This window comes from Furipterus horrens, unplaced genomic scaffold (assembly GCF_987537825.1).
Source record: "Furipterus horrens unplaced genomic scaffold, mFurHor1.1.pri manual_scaffold_8, whole genome shotgun sequence".
NCBI lineage: Eukaryota > Metazoa > Chordata > Mammalia > Chiroptera > Furipteridae > Furipterus > Furipterus horrens.
The window spans coordinates 35,930,784-35,953,622 of NW_028327178.1; the positions used below are offsets into that span (position 1 = coordinate 35,930,784).

A 22,839-nucleotide genomic window follows, 5' to 3' on the forward strand; every position below is an offset into this window, starting at 1 on the left:
GTTGTATTTTTACCCTTCTTGAAATAACAAAGCATAATATGCTGAAAAAGTGGCATATCTTCAATATTAAAATAGCTGCACAAAAATTCACTAACTTTGATGAGTTTTTTTTAATGCACACTATTATGACAGCTGTCACAATACAATCAAACAAAATTGTTTCCAATGAAATTAGACAACTAAGTGCTACTAGAGCCATCGTACAAAAAAAGGTAACGGACTTTTTGGCCAACCTTATAAAAGCTAGCTTAAGTTTGTTGGTATAAGTAACAGATATCTTTATTTTGCCTGAGTTTTAGAAAATAAATTCATGTTAGTAATTGACTTCGATGTCTATGAAAATGTTTCTAGAGTTTATAAAATGTCTAAGCTAAAGAATATTAATTGATTACATCCTAGGTTTCACTAGAAATTGAGGTTTTAAGGGTTAAAAATCTCAACTTATGTAGAAATAACTTTGTGGTGTTTCAGAACACTCAAAATATTTAAAACTGCATGAGAAGCATTGTAAAATTAGTTCTGAAAACTTCTAGTATATATCATATGGATAAGCAAGGGCTGTACATTAAACAAATAGTTGGGGCTATGGCAAGTCCAAGATGGCTCCTTGGTTCTTCCCTGCTCCCTGGCTACCCATTTTTTGTTTTTTTGCACTCCTCCATGCATCACAGTGCATTTTAGCTATACTTAGATGAAGAAACTTATGAGCTGACATTTTTTAAATGGGAAATCTTACACTATTACCAAGGTGTGATAGAGAAAAAATGCCAAGTTGGTAATAACTTCCTTTTGCTAGGTAGAAGTTTAGGAGAAAAAGGATTGGGAGGGGGTCCATAGTACTTGCAGAAGAAGTTCATACATAGATCTGATTAACTGCCTCCCGTCACATATCTGTTTTTAATAGGATAACAAGAGGTGGTCTGGAGGCAAAATAAAAATCTGAGTTAACAAACCTCTGCCCATACTAATGCTTAAGAGGTCATGCCCTCCCTTGGAAGAGCAGGCACCACCTTCTCCCACCAAAACAACACACAAAACTCAAAGGAAAAAATAATAGGTTGTATAAACAAAGCTGCAAAACTGTTATTCTCCAGAGCATTTGGAATCTTGCTCCTCAGCTTATGTCATCGATTTGCCTCAAATAAACTCTTATGGCTTTTCTTTTAAATCGAAAATTACACATATCTGTCATACCCCCAGCATATTTCTTAAGCACATAATATGCAATATTTGCTAATTTCCGCCTTCAACCATTTTTTAACATATCAAAGCATTTTACGTGAAAAAGGATAGAGGAAACCAAGGATGTGTAATTTGGTAGCTAAAAGACACAGCATTTTGGCACTAACATAAACCTCAAGGATCATCACATTTATTCTTCTCATCTTATGAAAAGGAAACAGACATGAGGAAGTTAACTTACTTCCACAGGTCCCAGAGTTTGTTGTTTAGACAAACACAGCACTGAAGTCTATTATTTCTTAACAGCCTGGCTTTCTGGCATTTACAATTCTAATAACTTTTTAATTGACCAAACAGTCAACCTTCTCTCCAAGGCCCTTTTTAGGCTAAGGTAAGCAAGACTGACAGAAAGTAATATACTACAACAGATTTCCTTGTCTAAGATTTATGGTCATTACAAAGCTTTCAAGAAGCAAAAGTAAAGTTTATCAAAAAATCCATTTAAAATAAACTTCACTTAAAATATTTATTTCCCACTTAAGACTTGCTCTACAGATTCTTACTAACTTACCAAAAGTTGTCCCACCAGCTTCTTCACACTCTGCCCCATTTCTGGGGACTGTGATCCACTACATGCTAGTTTTATTAACATTGCAAGAAAGTTCTTACATTTCTTCACATTTTCTAGCATCATCTAAATATAAAAATATAAACAAACATTTATAAATGTTAGGTAGAAAACCGAGTTAAAAAAAATTGTAAAGAACTGTATTTATGTAATGTGGAAGTGAGAGCTTACCGGAGAAAGATTAGTCTGAACAGCTGCTGAGTTCTCTGCTTTGAGAGTGGGCTCACTTAAGGGGGTATGTGATGCTCCCAAACCTGAAGGCTGCAGAGTAGTTACCGTATTCAATGGCTTTACAGGAGTAACTGTGACAACACTAGTTGGCTGAAATTAAAAGTAGTATATATTTAGATATGTATTACTATCATATGTGTGATAGTGGGTACCTCATTTCCCACTTATCAGACTACAAATGGACTTGAAATCTCTGCTTTTATTATGCTCTACTAGCCTAAGGCAATGTAATAATTATATAAGCTCTGGACTCAAGCAGATCTGGGTTTCAGTCTCACCTACCTACCTACCTCCTTTTCATTAATACCTACTAAGTGTTGACCTCAGGAGACAAGTTACTTAATCCTGCTAACCTTCTCATTCCTGTTTAATTTAAAACAAACAAACAAAAATAGCAATGACACCTATCTTAAAGTTGCTGTGGAACACAGTGCCAAGCACACAGTCTTCACAAGATATTATTAATATTTCTCTAAAAACAATTTGAAATAGTAAGCCTTTATATGAAAATATAGAATTTCTATTCTGTAATTCTCTGCTTTTTCGTAAGTATAAAGCAGAGAGATTTACTGGTCATTTTATATTCAAATAAGCTGCTTTTATGCAGACCATAAGAGGAAGCATTATAAATATTTCGGAAGTGCTATCTCATTTTCACACTGAAAAGAATTTCAGATGTTTCTTCCTCTATTGAAATGAGGTATGATTATAGCACCACCTTCAGGATAAAGTTTCATATAAGAAATCACAAGTCAGGTAGTAATTTAGAAAATCATAATGAGATTAAGCAACAATCTTATTTTAAAGACAGACACTAACGTTACTAAATGTGAGTAAAGTTCGGGGCTATAGAGAAAACAGTATTTACAATTCACACAGAAAACTGAACATTGCACCATTATTTACATTTAAATGCTTGTGTTCTATAGGCATATAGCACAAAAAGGTCAGGCTGCTATCATCGTCAAGTAAACTTCCTTCTGTAATAATAAAGATAGGTAAATTTGTGCCATTTTAGAAAAACTGGAGCATGTATTAGACAATGTTTTGAGGGTAAAATTGTGAAAGAAATTTAAAATACTGACTGATGAGGGTGCTTGGCCTAATGATGAAATGTTAAGGGAAAAAAAAAAAAGAGGGGGGTAAAACAACAAATTACACCTAAACTAGTACAATTTTATCAAGTATGACCAGATGTCAACGGCAACAATGGAAATGCCATCTCCTTCCTATCCTATCCTTACTCTTGCTGTCCAAGGACAACTACTGTACGCCTTTCCTCTGAATCCTTTTGGGTGATTTTTCTAATAAACTTTATAGCTCTATGTATAATAAATAAATACTCTTCCTTCAGTGGGTCTATTTTTAACTCTTTGTGTTACTATATTTAAGAGGTGTAATCTGGAACTTTAGGTGATGAGTATGATTACCTTTCAACACTGGTAAGAGGGAGTTTTGTCCCTCTCTCTTACAATCAAAATAAGGCCCAATGAAATGTGAGCACAGGAAAAAATGTCCTGTTTTTTGGAGTAGAGGAAGCAGTTACAGCATTTCTACATTTCTTGTCAATGTTATATTCTGTGTCTGGGGCAAAATTTGTTCTTCATGACCCTACAAGATACATGCACTTTCCATGCAAATTTCACCTCTTAAAAGGCATGGAGAGGTAGGTACACAACCCCACTGTTAAACTACATAAGCTCACTATTGTAATGGATGAACCACCTTAAACTCAACCATAACTCTGCCTTAGACTCTACAGACCAGCCAATGGTACTTCCATACTTTGTAAGATTGCACTGGCACTGACGAGGCGTATCTGGGGAACAGGAAATTTAAAAAACAAAAACAAAAAAACCCTGGGATGTATGTGAAATAATCTGTGAAAAATTATTTATACATAGAGCCAGTAAAATGAATTGTATGCATATTTAGCAGTCTAAACTGCACTTCAGCTTTAGGTTTGTTCATTTGTAATTAGAAATACTAATTCTAAATGCAATCATTTGCACATTATAATCCAACCTTACAATGGGTTAAGCTATGTCTTCATCATTAATACAATATAAAACTGAACGAAGATTTCAAAGTAATTACTGTGTTATATTTAATAGAGCAGACCATGTTTTAAGCCATTTTAATAAACATCAATACCGACAAATAGGAACAAATAATTCTTAAAATTTCTTAATACACATTTGCCTTTATTGCCAAACAGTCAAGGACAAAGAGTTCTATCTTCTCTCATTTCCAAGTTCTATCTCCTTATTTCCAAGAAATGACTAAAACTGAGATGCTTTACCCCGAAAGTGAACACATATATTATTCATTAATTCCACTCTTTGATAATTTCTACTGCTTTAGCCTACCATGGAGGAGCAGCCCAGCTTAAAATATGCATTGATCTATAGTAGAAAAAGTTACAAACAATCCACATGGAAATATCCAAGAAAAATAACTAACAACCCAGATATATCATTTTAGAACAACTATTAAGTATTAAATCTTTTAAAAAATAGATCCAGTGAAAAACTCATATACTCAAAGTACAGCTTAAGTGATAAAACCTTTCCATAAAATATTCATATAGTAAATTCTTTAAACTTCCTATTTTGCTGATGTTTCAACATCCCCAGAAATAGTCTCCAAACACTCCATCCAGGTGACTAGGTGTACCAATGTGATAAAGTTGGTTCCCGCCTGTCTCCTTCTGACGGTGACCTAGTGACATTCAAACACACCAATGAAATATCCTCATGCCTTTTGCTTGTGTACCCTCTACCAGCCCTCAATAGACACTTGCCCCCTCAGCTTCCCACCTGTTTGGCTGAGCTCGCTATCTGGGTATTCCACCTATATGGCCACCACAGGCATCACACGTTCACCAAAGGACATAGCAAGAGTCCCTATAAACTAGATGCCATGGCTGCCTCCTGGGCACTTCTGATTCCTTGTGTCTAGACCAGCAGGAAAGTGAAGATTCATTATCTAATGATGGGGTATCTGGCCTGACATCTGGAATAGGCAGAGTTATTATTACACAATGGAAGTAAAAAAGAAATACGTGCGGTAGATACACGTGATCCACTTAAGTGTCTCTTGGTATTTCCTTGTCCAGTTGTGATGATAAATGGACAAGTGCAGCAACTCTTGCCTCAAAAGAGCATGGTGATTAGGACCTCATATCCCTCAGGGATTAGGGTCTGGTCATACTACCAGTTAAGCTATCATGAACAGCAGAGTGGTAGTTGAGAGTAAGGGGACTCTGGATAATAATGAAAGGAGATGATGAATATTAAATGAGTAATTTGTCCTACAAACTTCCTTCATTATTTCCCCAAGGAAGTAATCCACTAGAATTCCAAAAGAGCAGGTCTTCAAACTGTGTGATGAAGCAGATCCCAGTAATGCAGGCAGTATATTGTGACAGGCCACCACAAAGAGAGATCTGTGTTTTCCTAGCTGCTGGGAATGCTATTAGAAAACCTACAGTTGTCAGTTCCTTCAGGTTTTAACTCAGCTGTAGAGAATTACCTTGCCCTAGAGCACAACTGTCCCTGGAGAGTTCACATCCAATGACTGATCACAAAGGGGAGATTAAGGCCCAGCAGACCATGCGGGCACACAATGGGACAGCTCTCTGACAGATCATATTTGCTCTAAAGTTCTCCACCAGTTTCACTGAGGTTTTACTGGGACATCATCGAGTTCAAACTCTAACTTACCCTCCCCCTTCCCTTCCACAGGTATCATTTCCCTAATTAATATCCTGTACACCAAATTTGGTTTCAGCACCTACTTTCTGATACTGTGACGCATGGCTATTTGATGCATTTATATTAAATTAATATTTTCAAGTATAACTGATATTCCAAAAATATACTTCGTGTTTATCTTGTGTTTTCCATACCTCCAATAGTTACCGGTTTGATAAGTGTCATCACATGTCACTGAGTTATTCTCTTCAATGTCACAGAGTCAGCAACTTATACATCTGGCAGAAAATAACTAAATAAAAAAGGAAGATGAGGGAACAGCCAGTGCACACATGGCCACAAGTCTGTCACAACTTACTTGTACTGAGGAAGGCTTCGGAACAGTGGTTACCACAGTAGCTCCCATTTGTGCCAATTGTTTAGTAGGTGCCACCGCCACTTTCTTGATTAATTGTGAATTAGAATTCTGGGAGGTTTGGGGGAATAATATAGTCATCGGCATTAGTAATCTAAAATCAATCAGTACTATGGCAAACATTAAAACACTTTACCATAGCAAATTTCTGTGTTATAACTGGATTTATAACCTTAAAAATTGTATGTACATTCTCTACTATGAACCTAATTGGTCAACTGGCCAGCTGACACTCATTTCATATACCTAAGGAGGCAACTGATTTAACAAATAAATGTCACAGTATTTTAGCATTAAAATCCTGAACTCTACTCTTTGGCACATACAGAAACATGGATTCTCATTTGCTATCTAATTATAAACAAAAATCTGCTAAACTATCTTCTCAACCCACAGCAGTTAGATAAAGCAAACTAGTAACAAGAGAAAATCTTTGGTTGAGAACCCAGAATCAGATTAGAAGAGTACAAAATCAGGTTGGAGGGATTTTAACTGGCAGGGGATGATATTAACCACAGAAAAATGCAATCTTTCTTTAGGATGAGCCTGACTCATCAAGAAAATGCACTATATTCAGCATTTTCTGTTTAATCAAAGAAAGATGCCCCCCACCAAAAAAATTTTTTTAACTCTGGCACACAAGATAAGCTTCAGGTACCTAGAAAGATCATAATGTATGTAAAATAAATAGCTCCTTAACAATGCCAAATTAATAAAATATTAGAGCAGAGTTCTGAATTTCTTAAAGGTAATTCTATAAGATATGGATAAAAATGAATACTAAACTATACTCTTAATATTTTGCGATAAATTAAAATTGAAGCAGAATGGTTTTCTTTCCATTTAGAGATGCAAACAGCCCTGTGAACATTCCCTTGAGGACTACAAAATCCTTGAGTATGGAGACTGAACTGTCATTGTTTTAGCAATCACCAAACAAAAAAACCAAATATCTTGATTAAATTAACAAGTAGCTTAATTGAAAAAGTTGAACAAAGCCATCCCCTGGAATATTTTCATTGGCAAATACATACACATTTATAGGAAGATAACATTTAAATGAAGATAACAGCTGGAAAACTAAACAAGATGACAAATAATTTAAGGTATATTACCGGCATTGTACAGATTTTGACTGTTTGAGTATTAGTTGGTACAGCTAGCCTTGAAATTATGTTACTTGTGGTCTCGGCTCTTGTTACAGCTTGCTGAGGAGATACCAACATCAACTGACCGCTGTTACTTTTGATCAAAACTGTTCCTGTATTTAAAAAGAAAAAAAAAAAAAGTGACCTAGCTAATAAGTGAAGCATTATCATCATCTATTTCTTCTCTTATTTCTTCCAATAATGTAAGTGGTCTGAATAAGTGATTAGTGCATACTAAATCCCATGTCTACCTATTATCATATATAATGTGAAAAAATGTTTTTACTCAAAGCTACTTAAAATCTTAGAAGTCTAAGCATATGGCGGAGATACTCTTGGAGGAGGCAAAATACTTTTTCTTTATGACATGAAACTATAAAGCTACAGTAAGTAAAATGGTATGGTAAGGGCACAAGACTGGGCAAACTGACCAACAGAATAGAGAACCACAAAATAACTCATACAGATATGTAACATCAAATTTTCCTAAGAGGCACTGCAGATCAACGAGAAAGAGAGACTATTCTATAAAAAGGACTAGGTCAATGACTTATCTACATAGAAAAGATGGAAAGTTTCACAGCATACACGAAAACCATTAAAGATACAAGAGTAAAAAAAGTAAAACTTTTTAAACTCTTAAACAATGTAGAAAATTATCTTTCTTAACTTGGAATAAGAATTTCTTAAATACATAATATTTGATAGATTTGAATATATCAAAGAACTTTTGTTTAGCAAAAGGCACCCCCAGGTAAAAAAAAAACCACAAAACAAGACAAAATTTTAGTTCACATATATTAAAAGGACAAGTACTCAAAATGTACAAAAGGAACACACATGCCAAAGACAGGGAAAAGTAAATTATGACCAGAGTGAGGTATCACTTTATCCTACCAGACAGGCAAAAATCAAGTAGTCCTATGACAATATTGAGTGTTAGAGAGATGGGCAGCAACAGGAACTTTATTTTGACGGTGGTAGTATAATTTGGTACAGCTTCTTTGTTCAATTCTATGATTGTGCCGTATGAACTTCCATTTTCATAACCTTTAACCCAGTAGTTCTAAATCTAAAGAAATTATTCTCCATGTCAGTAGAAGACACAATCAAGAATATTCATATTCCAGACTGTTAGCATAAAAAGCTCAGTAAATCCATTCCCCAGCAAAACAGGTATAACTGGTAAAATTTACTTTTAAAAACAACAAATTAAAATCTTTGAAAGTTGCCCTAAGGCATACCAAAAATGGCTATATGATTATTAAAGAAAATCTACTAAAACTCAGTAAGAACAGCAAGATCTGTCACATCTGAACCACAGCTCACCTTCCCTTTTGAGCTCAGCACCTCAGGTAATTCACTCCAGGCAATGTGGCAAGTGCAGGGCGTCTCTTATCTCCACAACTCCCAGTCAAGGGCTATGGTACCTTCCTGCAAAGAGAAGCCCACCAGCTTTTCTCACCTCCCCCACCCTAAGCTGCAAATTGCACAGGACAAATTTTTCCAAGAGTGTCCACCTTATTTCACCCAATCCCCACTCACATATGGAAGATTCTATGTTAGGTATGGAACAGAGAATACTTGGGCCCTGATTGCCCCCACCCCAAGTCTTTGGTAGGGTGGAGTTACCATGCTGGGAAATGTAAGCCGAGAAGACCAGAGACTACCATCTATGCCCAGTACTCACTTCTAAACCATGGGTATCACTTTTAAGAGAAGCATGCCACAATCCCGGTACCTGCTCCAAATATCTCCCTAGAGAAACTTTTTATTGCAGAGTGTGGGGAGGCTGAAGGCTAAGGACACTCTCAAATCTAATGGAACAATTTAAAAGAAGGCTGGTAGCTTCATGACAGATACAAACTAAGCCACAGGCCTAGCTGTAGTTTACCAGAGAGAACCAGACAAAGAGACAACTAAGAAGAGCCCTCCAGGGATCGGAACAAATATCAAACAATGACCTTAAAAACTACCCCTGTAAAGGAGACCAAATTTTAATTAAATCAGACTATGAAGCAAGTTAGGCTCTAGGATATGGTTGAAACAATAGAGAAATCAATGAGGAGAGACCAACAGCTGGGCCTGACACCAGCAGAGACAAACAGCTTTCCAAAGACATCAAAGAAAGAAAGCCCTGCCACAACTACTGCCATCCCAGCCAGGGTGGCTGTGCTAATGCCCAAGGCTATGTGCCCTCTAAAAAGGAGAAACATAAAAGGCTTCCCATTGCTGAGAAAAGAGGCTTCACCAAAATAATTAAGCCAGACATTAAAAAAAAAATAAGCAAACAATAATATACTCAAGGTGGCAGGGTCCAGGAATAGATTGTTATAATACATGAGCTCTGAAAAACAAATAACAGGACATGCAAAGAAAAAAGTGTGAGGGGGAAAAATAGGGCAGGAACAGCAACTACCACTGAGAGGGACTAGATGTCAGATTTAACAGACTTCAAAGTAACCATTATAATTATGCTCAAAAGACTAACAAAAACCATGATTACAGTAGTAAAGGAAGGTATGATGACATCCTGTCAAATAAAGAAATACCATCAGAGGCAGAAATATAATTTAAATAGTTAAAAAGTACAATAACTGAAATAAAAAATTCACTACAGATGATGAAGTTGAATGAGCAAAAGAAGGATCAATGAGCTTAAAGACAGATTATGACCCAGCATTCCACTTCTGGGAATATATCCGAATAAACTCAAAACACTAATTCGGAAGAATATATGCACCCTTATGTTCATTGCAGTGTTATTTACAATAGTCAAGATTTGGAAGCAGCCCAAGTGCCCATCAAAAGATGAGTGGATAAAAAAATCTGTGGTACATTTATACAATGGAATACTACCTGGCTATAAAGAATAAAGAAATCTTACTTTTTGCGACAGCACGGATGGATCTAAAGAATATTAGACTAAGTGAAAAAAGCAAATCAGAGAAAGACAAGTACATATGATTCAACTCATATATAGAATCCAGTAAACAAAATAAACTAACAAACAAAATACAAATAGACTCATAGATACAAAGAACAGCTTGGCAGTCTTGACTAGTGTGGCTCAGTTGGTTGGGTGTTGTCCTGTAAAGCAAAAGGTCCCCCGTTCAATTCCCAGTCAGGGCACATGCCTGGGTTGCGGGTTCAGTCCCTGGTCAGGGCACATATCAGGGGCACCCTATCAATGATTCCCTCTTACATCAATGATGGAAGGAGACTTGACTTGGGGTGGTGAATGCACAATACAATATATAGATGATGTATATACACCTGAAACCTGTATCATTTTACTAACCAATGTCACCCCAATAAATTTAATAAAATTAAAAATAAGTAAATAAAGCCTAACAAAAAAAGATATATTAAAAGATTAATAGAAATTATGCATTTCAAAGAACAGAAAGAAAAAAGAATTAAGAAAATAAACAGAGCCTCAGAGAAACATGGGCCACAGATAAGGCACCAACATAAAAATAACATGAGTATAAGAAAGAGGAGGGAGAGAGAAATATATAAAGGTGCAGAAAAAACATTCAAAGAAAAGCCAGCTGAAAACTTCCTGAATTTGATAAAACGCAATCTAGACCTCCAAACAGCTCAACAAACTCTAAAGAGGATTGATTCAAAGAGATTCATCATAAACAATGGAGGCCAGAAGGCAGTAGAATGAAACATTCCAATTGCTAAAAGAAAAAAAACTGTTAACTAGCTATCAGATATACATAAAGATATCTTTTAAAACTAAAAGCAAAATAAAGGCATTCCCAGAAAAAATTGAGAGGATTGGTTGCTAGGAGGTACACCATAGAAGAACTACTAAATAAAGACTTTCAGGCTGAAAATAAGTGACCCCAGACAGTACTTTGAATTCACATGAAAAAAGAAACAGTAATAAAGGTAATTACGTAATTTCACAATATAAACACATATAACTTTTCCATTCTTCTTAGTAGCTTTAAAAAACAATTATATCGATATATATATATATAAGTAAGTTGTATCATTGGACCTACAACAGTGACATAGAAATGTAATATATTTGTAGATAACAGCATAAAGGAAGTGGGTGAGAGCAAAGCTGTACTGCACTAAGGAAGTGACTCCTGATGGTAACTTCATCCATAGCAACAAATGAAAGAAACCAGAAATGGTAAATAAGAAGGTAATAAAACAAATATTACAAATATATCCTTGCTCTTCTTTCTTTTGTCATCTTCTTTAAAGATAAAAATTACATAGAGTAATAACTACAACAAGGAATTGCTGGGTTTGTAACACATCTAGATGCAATATGTAGAACAGTAACAGCACAAAAATAAAAATAAAACTGAGTTAAATGTTCTTATATCTCACTGAAATAAGTTAATATAAATGTGAAGCAGATAGACATATATTATAAGCCCTACAGCAACCACCAAACAAAAAAATACATACATGTACTTATAATTATAAAGGAATTAAATGTTACACTAGAAGTATTCGCTTAATGAAAAGACAGCAAGAAAGAAGAAATAGAGGGGGAAAAGGAAACATATAGGAAAAAAGTTAATGACAGACTTAAACTCAATATATCGATAACATAAAACATGAATGGATTAAATAATCCAATCAAAAGGCAAAAAAAATGTTAGGCTGAATTTAAAAAATAAGATCCAAATATATGCTACAGGAGACATACTTTAGACTCAAAGATGCATAAAGAGTTGAAAGTAAAAGGACAGTGAGAATATATCATGTAATAGCAACCAGAAGAAAGCTGAATTGGCCAACTAATATAAAACTAAATAAACTAAAACAAAAAATATTACTAAAGATAAAGGGGGCATTTTATAATTGATAAAACTATGGATCAGAAAAATGAAACAATTCTAAATACACACAGGGTGGGGCAAAAGTAGGATTAGAGTTGTAAGTATGCAAAACATAGAGCTTATTTTTGTATTAATATTCATGAATTACTGTATTATTTTCCATATGAAAAACTGTAAACCTACTTTTCCCCCACCCTGCATACAACAGAGCCAAAAATATATGAAGCAAAAGCTGAAATGAAGAGAAAATTTTGACAATTTGATAATACTGCTAATATCTACCTACACTTTGAATAAAGATCAGACAACTAAAAAGATGATCAACAAAGAAATCAAGTACTTCAACACTATTAACCATATTAAGCATAACAACACATGCATCAAAGGGGTAACAGAAGAAGAGAGCAAGGAGTCAAGAAACTATTTCAAGAAATAATGACCCAAAACTTCCCTAACCTGGTGAAGGAAAAAGAAATGCAGAAGAGTTCCAAACAAGATGGACAACCCAAAAAAGCCCACACCAAGACACATCATAATTAAAATGGCAAAGGTTAAAGACAAAGAGAGAATCTTAAAAACCACTACAGAAAGACAGTTATCCACATGGGAGCTCCCATAAGACCTGTCAGCTGATCTCGCAACAGAAATATTTCATGCCAGAAAGAATTGGCATGAAATATGCAAAGTGATGAAACCTGAAGACCTAAAACCAAGACTACTTTACCCAGCAAGGCTATCATTTTAAATTGAAGGAGAAATAAAGAGTTTCCCAGACAAGAAAAAGCTAAGGGAGTTTGTTATCACCAAGCCAGTATTACAAGAAATGTTAAAGGGCCTTTGGAGGGGGTGGGGGGAGGAAGGAAGGAGGAGGAGCAGAATGGAGAGGGGTGGAGGAGGGGAAAGAGGAGGAGGAGCAGGAAAGGGAGGAGGAACAGAGGAAGAGGAGAGGAAAAAGGAGTGGAAAAAGGAGTAAAAAAACAGGAAGACAGTTAAAAGAATTAAAAGGCAATACATATGTACCTATCAATAGTCACTTTAAATGTAAATAGCTTAAATGTTCCAATCAAAAGACAAAAGGTAACTGAGTGTATAAGAAAACAAAGTCCATATATATGCTGACTACAAGAGACCAACCTCAGAATGAAAGATACACACAGTCTAAAAGTAAAGGGATGGGAAAAGATATTTCATGCAAATAGAAGAAAAAAATAGCTGAGGTAGCCATATATATATCTGACAAAACAGGCTTAAACATGACTATAGTAGGAGACAAAAAAAGTGCACTACATAACGACAAAGGGAGCAATCCAACAAAGAGTATCACCCTTGTAAACAGTTATGCACCCAACACAGGAACACCTAAATATGTAAAGCAAATTTTGATAAATATAAAGGGAGAGACTGACAGTTGTACAGTCATAATTGGGGATTTTAACACCTCATTGACATCAATGAAAAAGAAAACAATGGCCTTCAATGACACATTAGATCAGATGGATTTAATTGATACCTTCAGAGCATTTCATTCCCAAACAGCTAAATATACATTTTTTCAAGTGTATGTATAACATTTTCTAGGATAGACCACATGTTAGTACACAAAACAAGTCCCAATAAATTTAAGAAAATTGAAATCATATCAAGCATTTGCTCTGACCATAATGGTATAAAACTAAAAATCAATCACAATGAGAAACTGAAAAGCACACAAAGACATGGAGGCTAGATAACATGTTACTCAATAATGAAAGGGTTACCAATGAGATCAAAGAAGAAATCAAAAGATAACTTGAAAAAAATGAGGAGAGCCCAAAAACCCAAAATCTATGGGACACAGCTACAGCAATGCTAAGAAAAAAATTCACAGCATTACAGGCCTACCTCAGGAAACAAGAAAAATCTCAAATAAACAATGTAACTTTACATTTAAAGGAACTTGGGGAAAACAACAACAAAACCCCAAATGAGTAGAAGGAAATGATAAAGATCAGAGCAGAAATAAATGAAATAGGGTAAAAAAAACAACACAAAAGATTGATTAAACCAAGGGCTGGTCTTTGAAAAGATAAAAAAGCCCTGGCTGGTGTGGATTGAGCACCACCCTGTGAACCAAAAGGCTGCTAGTTTGATTCCCAGCCAGGGCACACGCCTGAGTTGTGGGCCTGGTGCCCAGCTGGGGGTGTGCAAGAGGCAGCAGAACGTTGTTTCCCTTCCCCTCTCTTTAAATAAATAAAAATAACACTGGCAAACCTTTAACCAGACTCATTAAGAAAAAAAGAGGACCCAAATAAATAAAATCACAAACAAAAGAGAAGTAATAACTGACACCAAAAATATATAAAATACTGTAAGGAAATACTACAAACTATGTGCCAACAAATTGGACAATTTGGAAAAAATGGATAAATTCCTAGGAACGTACAATCTTCCAAAACTCAGTCAGAAAGAATCAAGAGAATCTAAATAGACAGATTACAAAAAATGAAAATAAAGCAGTAACCAAAAAACTCCCAACAAAATTCCTGGACCAGATGGCTTCACAGGTGAATATTACCAAACATTCAAAGAAGAACTAACACCTATCCTTCTCAAACTATTTCAAAAAATTCAAGAGTGATGACTCCCAAGCTCGTTTTACATGGCCAGCATTATCCTAATTCCAAAACCAGATAAAGATACTACAAAAAAAGAAAAGTACAGGCCAATATCCCTAGTGAACATAGATGCTAAAATCCTCAACAAGGTATTAGCAAACAAGATCTAGCAATATATTAAAAGAATCATACACCATGATCAAGAAAGATTTATTCTGGGATGTAAGTTTGGTACAATATCCACAAATCAATAAACATGGTATACCTCATAAACAAATTGAACGATAAAAACCACATGAGCCCATCAATAGATGCAGAAAAAGCATTTGATAAAATCTAGCACCCATTTATAATAAAAAACTCTCAGCAAAGTGGGAATAGAGGAAACATAGTTCAACACAATAAAGTTCATATATGACAAGCCCACACCTAGTGTCATAGCCAATGGGCAAAAACTACAAGCATTTTCCTTAAGATCGGGAACAAGACAGGCATGTCCACTTTCACCACTCTTACTCAACATAGTATTCCAAAGCCTAGTCACAGCAATCAGAAATAAATAAATAGATAAATAAATAAATAAATCAGGCATCCAATTTGGAAAGGAAATAATAAAACCGCCATTATTTGCAGATGACATAAAAAAAGAAAACCCCACTATTACTGATAAATACATTCATTCAAGTGGTATGATACAAAATAAATATCCAGAAATCAGTGGCATTTTTATACACCAATAATGAACTATCATAAAGGGAAACTCAAAAAACAATCCCATTCACAACTGCTTCAAAAACAATTGAATACATAGGAATAAATTTAACCTACACTTGGAAAATTATAAGACAGTGAAGAAACTAAAGAAGATACAAATAAGTAGAAGTATATAACGTTTATGGATTGAAAGAATTAACATCATTAAAATGTCCATTCTACCCAAAGCAATCTGTAGATTAAATGCAATGCCTATTAAGATACTAACAGCGTATTTCACAGAAGTAGAACAAATATTCTAAATTTTATTTGGAACACAAAAAAACCCCAAACAGCCACAGCAATGTTGGAAAAGAAGAACAAAGTTGGAAAAATCACACTACCCGATATTAAACTATACTACAAAACCATAGTAATCAAAACAGCATGGTACTGGCATAGAAAGACAGATCAATGGAACAGAATGGAGACTAGAAGTAAACCCATGCCTTTAGAGTCAATTAATATTTGACAAAGGTGGCAAAAACATACAATGAGATAGTCTATTCATAAATGGTGTTGGGAATACTAGATACATGCAAAAAGATGAAACTAGACCACTTTCTTACACCACACACAAGAATAAACTCAAAATGGATTAAAGACTTAAAACCATAGACTCAAAAGCATAAAAATCCTAGAAGAAAACATAGGCAGTTAAATATCAGATGTTTCTTATAGCAATATTTTTTCTGATATATTTCCTCAGGCAAAGGAAACAAAAGAACAAACAAATGGGACTACATTAAACTAAAAATGTTTTCACAGCAAAGGAAACAATCAACAAAATAAAGACAACCCACTGAATGGGAGAACGTATTGGTCAATGATACACATAATAAGGGGTTAATACCCCAAATTTAAAGAATTTCTAAAACTCAACATCAAAAAAAGGACCTGAATACACTTTTTCCTAAAAGAAATTACAGATGCCTAGTAAACTTATAAAAAGATGCTCAGCATCACTAATCATCAGAGAAATGAAAATTAAAACTACAGTGAGATATCACCTCACACCTGTCAGAATGGCTAGCATCAACAAATCAACAAACAAGTGCTGGTGAGGATGAGGAGAAAAGGGAATCCTCGTGTACTGTTGGTGGGAAAGCAGATTGGTACAGTCACTGAATGCACAAATAAGAGAAACATCAAAGTGATGTTTCTCTCTCTCAAATCAAAAAATTAAAATTTAAAAAACAAAAAAATGGAACTGCCACTTCTGGGAATTTATCCAAAGAAACCTGAAACATTCGTTTGAAAGAATATGTGTACACTTATGTTTATTGCAGCATTATTTACAACAGCCATGATTTGGAAGTAGCCCAAGTGCCCTTAGTACATGAGTGGATAAAAAGGCTGTGGTAGAGTTACACAATGAAATACTACTCAGCCATAAAAAAGAAAGAAATCTTATCCTTTTTGACAGCATGGATGGACCTGGAGAGCACTATGCTAAGGGAAAAAATATAGTCATAGAAAGACAAGTAACATATGATTTCACTCCTATGTGGAATCTAATAAACAAAATGAACTAATAAGCAAAACAAAGACTCATAAATAGAGAGCAGGGCGACAGCTATTGAACGGGGGCAGGTAGAGAGACCGAGGAAAAATTCTTGGACATGGACAGCAGTGTGGTGATTGTGGGGGTGGGGAGATGGAGCAGGGCAGGGGGGTGGGATAAATGGTGATGGACAGAGACTTAACTTGAGGTGGTAAATACACAATACAGTGTACAGATGATGTGTTGCAGAACTGTGCACCTGAAACCTGTATGATTTTGTTAAACACTGTTAGCCCAATAAATTCAATAAAAAGGAAAAAGATTAAAGGGAGCCATTCTCTATAACATAAAAGTGCAAGCTGAAGCAGAAAATGCTGACGTAGAAGCTGCAGCAAGTTATCCAGTAGCTCTTAGCTGAGACAATTAACGAAGAGGGCTACACTGAACAGCAGGTTTGCAATGTAGACAAAAGAGCCTTATATTGGAAGATGCCATCTAGGGCTTTCACAACCAGAAAGGACAAGTTAATGCCTGTTTTCAAAGCTACAAAGGACAGACTAGTTCTCTTCTTAGGGGCTAATGCAGTTAGTAACTTTAAGTTGAAGACAATACTCATCATTCCAAAAATCCTAGAGTCCCTGAAAATTATGCTAAATCTACTGGACCGGGAACAAAAAGCCTGGATAACAGTACTACTGTTTACAACATGATTTACCGAATATGTTAAGCCAACTGTTGAAACCTATGTCTCAGAAAAGATTCCTTTCAAAAAAAATTATTGCTCACTGACAATTCTCCTGGTCACCCGAGAACTCTGCTGGAGATGTACAATGAGATTAATGATGTTTTGGTGCCTGCTAACCAAACACCCATTCTGCAGCTCATGGATTAAGGAGTAATTTCGACTTTCAAGTATTGTTATTTAAGAAACATATTTTGTAAGACTACAGTTGCCACAGATAGTGATTCAGCTGATACATTTGGGCAAAGTAAAGTAAAAACCTTCTGATGACATTAAATACATTCCTGATTCATGAGAAGAGGTCAAAATATCAACATTGACAGGAGTTTGAAAGAACTGATTCCCACCCTCATATATGACTCGGAGGGCTAAGACTTCTGTAGTGACTAGTGACTGCAGATGGGGAAATATTACAGCAAGAGAACTAGAATTATCTAAGCAGAGCATGAAGATATGAGTGAGTTACTGCAATCTTATGATAAAACTTCAACAGATAAGGAGTTGCTTCTTATGGATGAGAAAAAAAAGTGGTTTTTTGAGATGGAATGTACTCCAGTGAAGACTGTTGAAATGACAACAAAGGATTTAGAATATTACATACACTTAGTTGATAAAAACAGAAGCAGGTTTGAGAAGGGTGACTCCGATTTTGAAAGAACGTCTGTGGATAAAATTCTATCAAACAGCATCACATGTTGCAGAGAAATCACTCATGAAAGGAAGAATCAATGCAGCAAACTTCAAAGGTGTCTTCTTTTAAGAAATTGCTAGACACCCAACCTTCAGCATCCATTACCCTTATCAGTCAGAAGTCATAAACATCAAGGCAAGATCCTCCACCAGCAAAAAGACTTGACTCGCTGAAGGCTCAAATGATGATTAATATTTTTTAGCAATAAAGAATTTTTTAATTATGCTATTGCGCACTTAATGACTATAGTATAGGATAAACATAACCTTTTTATGCACCGAGAAACCAAGATTCAATGTGACTTGTTTCAATGCAATATTCACTTTATTGTGGTGGTCTGGAACCAAATCTGCAATATATCTGAGGTATGCCTGTAGAACAGAGAATAAAAAATAATTGAGAAAAGTCAAAACAAATGCTGGTTCTTTGAAAAGATCAACAATACTGACAAACTTTTAGCTATAGTGACAAGAAAAAAGGAGAGAAGGCTCAAACTACTAAAATCAGTAATGAAAGAAGGAATATTACTACTAACCTTACAAAAGTAAGATTATAAGGGAATACTATGAACAGTTGTAAACCAATCTATTAGATAACATATGAAATGAACAAATTCTTAGAAACACACAAACTACTGAAACTAATTCAAGAAAATTGGCATTGTAATTAGACCTCTAACAAACAAAATATATCCACAAGAAAAGCCCAAGTTCAGATGACTTGACTGGTGAATTCTAACAAACATCTAAGGAAAACTAATGCTGATACTTCACCAACTCCTCCAAGAAATAGAAGGGAGCATGTTCCAACTCATTCTGTAAAGTCAGTATTACTCTAAATACCAAAACCAGACAAAAACATTACAGAAAAACTAGAGACCAACATACTTTATGAATATAGGTATAACAGTTCTCAACAAAGTATTAGCAAACTGAATCCAGTATCATATAAAAATATGAAACTCTATAACCAAGCGATGTCTCAGTGTAAAAGGTTAGTTTAACATCTGAACATTAATTACCGTAAAACACCCTATCAATAGAATAACCACCAAAAACACCACATGGTGATCTCAGTAGATGAAGAAAAAGTATTTGACAAAATCTGACATTTTTTTTTTCATGATAAAAACACTCAACAAAATAGAAAATGAAACTTCCTCAAACTCATAAAGGGGACCTAACAAAAGACCCACAGTTAACATCATACTTAATGGTGAAAGACTAAATGCTTTCTTCCTAAGAACAGGAATAAGACAAAGATATCTGAAATAAGGAACGAGATATGGATGCCTACAATTATCACTTCAACACTGTACTGAGAGTTCTAATGAGGGCAATTAAGCAAGAAAATGTATCTAGATTAGAGATAACTAAAACTATTCACAGTAATATAATCTTGCATATAAAAAATCATAACAAATCCATGAAAAAAATATTAGAACTAATAAACAAGTTCAGGTGGGCAACCAGATACAAGATCAATATACAAAAAGGAACTATTTCTATACACTTGCTATGAATAAGAAAACAATTCTACTTACAAAAGATCAAAATGAATAATACACTTTAGAAATAAATTAACAAAGTAGGTACAAAACTAATGCTTTGGAAACTACAAAATATTTTTGAGGAAATTAAAGAAAATCTAAATAAATGGAAAGACATCACCATTATCGAAGAGACTTAATACCTAACTTGTAGGATGGTTAAGGGGATCAAATGAGACAATACGTCTGAGAAATAGTTCATATTTTAAAGGTACCAGTAGTTATTAATGCCGAAAGGCCCACAATCCACACTTCTCTTCAACAGTACTCAAAGCATCACTAGGAGGGGAGATTAGAGTAGCAGCAAATAAGACAATACAGTAGTTGCTCCGTTATCCACAGTTTCACTTTCTGCAGTTTCAGTTAACCAAAGTCAACAGTGGACCAAAAACATCAAATGGAAAATTCCAGGAATAAACTATTCTTAAGATTTAAACTGAACACCATTCTGAGTAGCATGATTAAATCTCACACCTTCCTATTCAGTCCCCTCCAAGACTTGAATCATCCTTTTGTCCACCATAACCATGCTGTATACGCTACCTACCCATTAGTCACTTAGTAGACATCCTGATTAGTAGATTGACTGTCACCATATCTCAGTGCTTCTGTTAAAGAAACTCTTACTTTACTTAATGGCCCCAAAGTACAAGAGTAGTGATGCTGGCAATTCAGATAAGCCAAAAAGAAACTGTAAGTGTATGTGTGTAGGAAAAAAAAGTGTGTGCGTGTGTGTGTGTGTGTGTGTGTACACACACACTCACACACATATCTATATAGTGTATACAGGGTTTGGTACTATCCATGGTTTCAGGCATCCAGGTCTTAAAACATATCCCCCCTCAAATAAGGGGGAATTACAGTACTGAGAACAAAATAAGTAGCTCATCTGAACTCTGGATATTCTTCTGACTGAAGTGTCTATTTATCCCAAAAGCCCAATTCCAATGGGCAACAACCTAGTAAAAAATACTTAGAAACATAAAAAGGAAACTGAACATTAGTCTCTTTTCTCAAGACCAACTACCAAGTCTCTTTGAATCCAATCCTGATAAATATCTGAGATTCCTTTCTTCTAATACAGCAGTCCCTCTCTATATCGCGGTTCACTTATCGCGGTCTCACTGTATCACGGGATTTTTTAAAATATTATATTTAATTATTTTATTGTGGATTTTTCGCTATATCGCAGGATTTTGCGGTACTGTATATGTATGTTGTTAAAGTTACATAGGTTTAAGAGTGTAGAATGTGTTTAAGAACATAAGTAGTGTTTATAAAAGTGTGAAAAAGGTTAATAAGGGAGTGGGAAAGGTTAATAAGGGACTGGGAACGGTTTGTAAGTGTGTGGGAAGGGTTTATAAAGACTTAAAATATATATAAATACTAAAATAAATGTAAGGTTCCTACTTCGCAGATTTTCACCTATCGCGGGGGGTGGGGGGTGGTCTAGAACGTAATACCCATGATAAGTGAGGGAACACTGTAATGAAAGAAGAGCTACCTTTGCCTATTTATTCTACAGACATGTTGAAAGAAAATAATCTACATTAGGTTACAAGGCACCTTTCTTCTAAAATATTAAGATATTAAAGTATATAAAGGTCCAATATCCACTCTCTAATCTGGTACATAATTTAACACACGCTACTTTTCTGCCAACTGAACTGCTAAGTCCCAAGATGCCTTTCCTACTTTGTCTTGGTGGCAAGCTAATCTGGATGCTCTGGTTTCTTCATATTCACAGCACAGTAAATATTTACCATGAGGAGAGCAGACCCAAACAGATCTAAGAGCAGGAAAGACTTTAGAATTCATTGATTACAATTTAATACCTATACATAAATGCCTGATGACCTTCTAGTCTTTAGTCAAGTAGGTCCATGGTTAGGAAGGCGGAGATGTAAAGGGTCACTCTTTCACAAGCAGACAAGAAATACAAAGTTCTTCCTTGATATGGAAGCAAACTGTGATTGCCATTAATATTCATAAATGCAAAGTTCCCTTGTTCAACCACTATAATAAGTTTATTTTCATTTCCATAGGACAGTCCTTTAAACAATTAAAGGTAGCTAACATATCCTAAGTTGTTTCTTCCTCAGGCACCTTGGGCCCAATCTATCTAATTTGCCAAATGTCATAGTTTCTTCTATTAAGCTTAAAGTCACTTAAACTTCCCTCTTCCCTTTATCCTCATAATTTACTGAGTAAATGAAAGAAAAAGTTAAGCTAGTTGACAAATTTTAATCCCAAATTCTCCTATTACTTATGGTACATATCTCCCTCACCCTCCATTTATACAGTTGATATGTCAAAACAGAACTTCTAACTTCTATTTACGCCTATTAAATTTCATCTTTTAAAAGTAGGACCATAGCATTTCAGGTGATTTTTACCTTCATTTTAACTTTCCATATTTCTATTGTTTTTATGTATACTTACATTAATTTACAAAGAATAAAGGATTGTTGGAGAAAATTAAGCTTAGAGTATTCTAAGAAAATTCTACAAATCTATTTGGTTTTCAGGACGGGAATTTTGTCTACCTCATTTACCTCACCAGAGGACTTTTGTTTCTTTTCTTTTTCATTGCTGAAAGAGAGACAGACAGATAGACAGACAGACATCAATGCAAGAGAGAAGCACTGACTGGGTTGCCTGGTCGGGGATCATACCAGCCCAGACGAGATCAAACCTGCAACCTAGGTATGTGCTCTGACCAGAAATCAAACCTCCAACCTTTCAGTTACCAGACTGCACTCCAACCACCTGGGCCACACCAGCCAGTGCTCTAACTTATTTACTACTTATATCCATGATACTTTGCATAGAATTTAGCATATAGTTAGCCCTGAAATGTATGAGGACA

General features: G+C 35.2%; 1 protein-coding gene across 1 annotated transcript in view; it reads right to left on the reverse strand.

The window, feature by feature from the left end:
* TAF4B (TATA-box binding protein associated factor 4b) overlaps positions 1–22,839 on the reverse strand; it is a 136,256-nt gene that overhangs the window by 107,698 nt on the left and 5,719 nt on the right. The window contains exons 2-5 of the mRNA XM_090285690.1: positions 7,288–7,433; positions 6,116–6,223; positions 1,982–2,131; positions 1,754–1,876 (exon numbers count right to left, since the gene is read on the reverse strand). Of these exons, the coding sequence (XP_090141816.1) occupies positions 1,754–1,876; positions 1,982–2,131; positions 6,116–6,223; positions 7,288–7,433 (527 nt within the window). The remainder of the gene's footprint in view (positions 1–1,753; positions 1,877–1,981; positions 2,132–6,115; positions 6,224–7,287; positions 7,434–22,839) is intronic.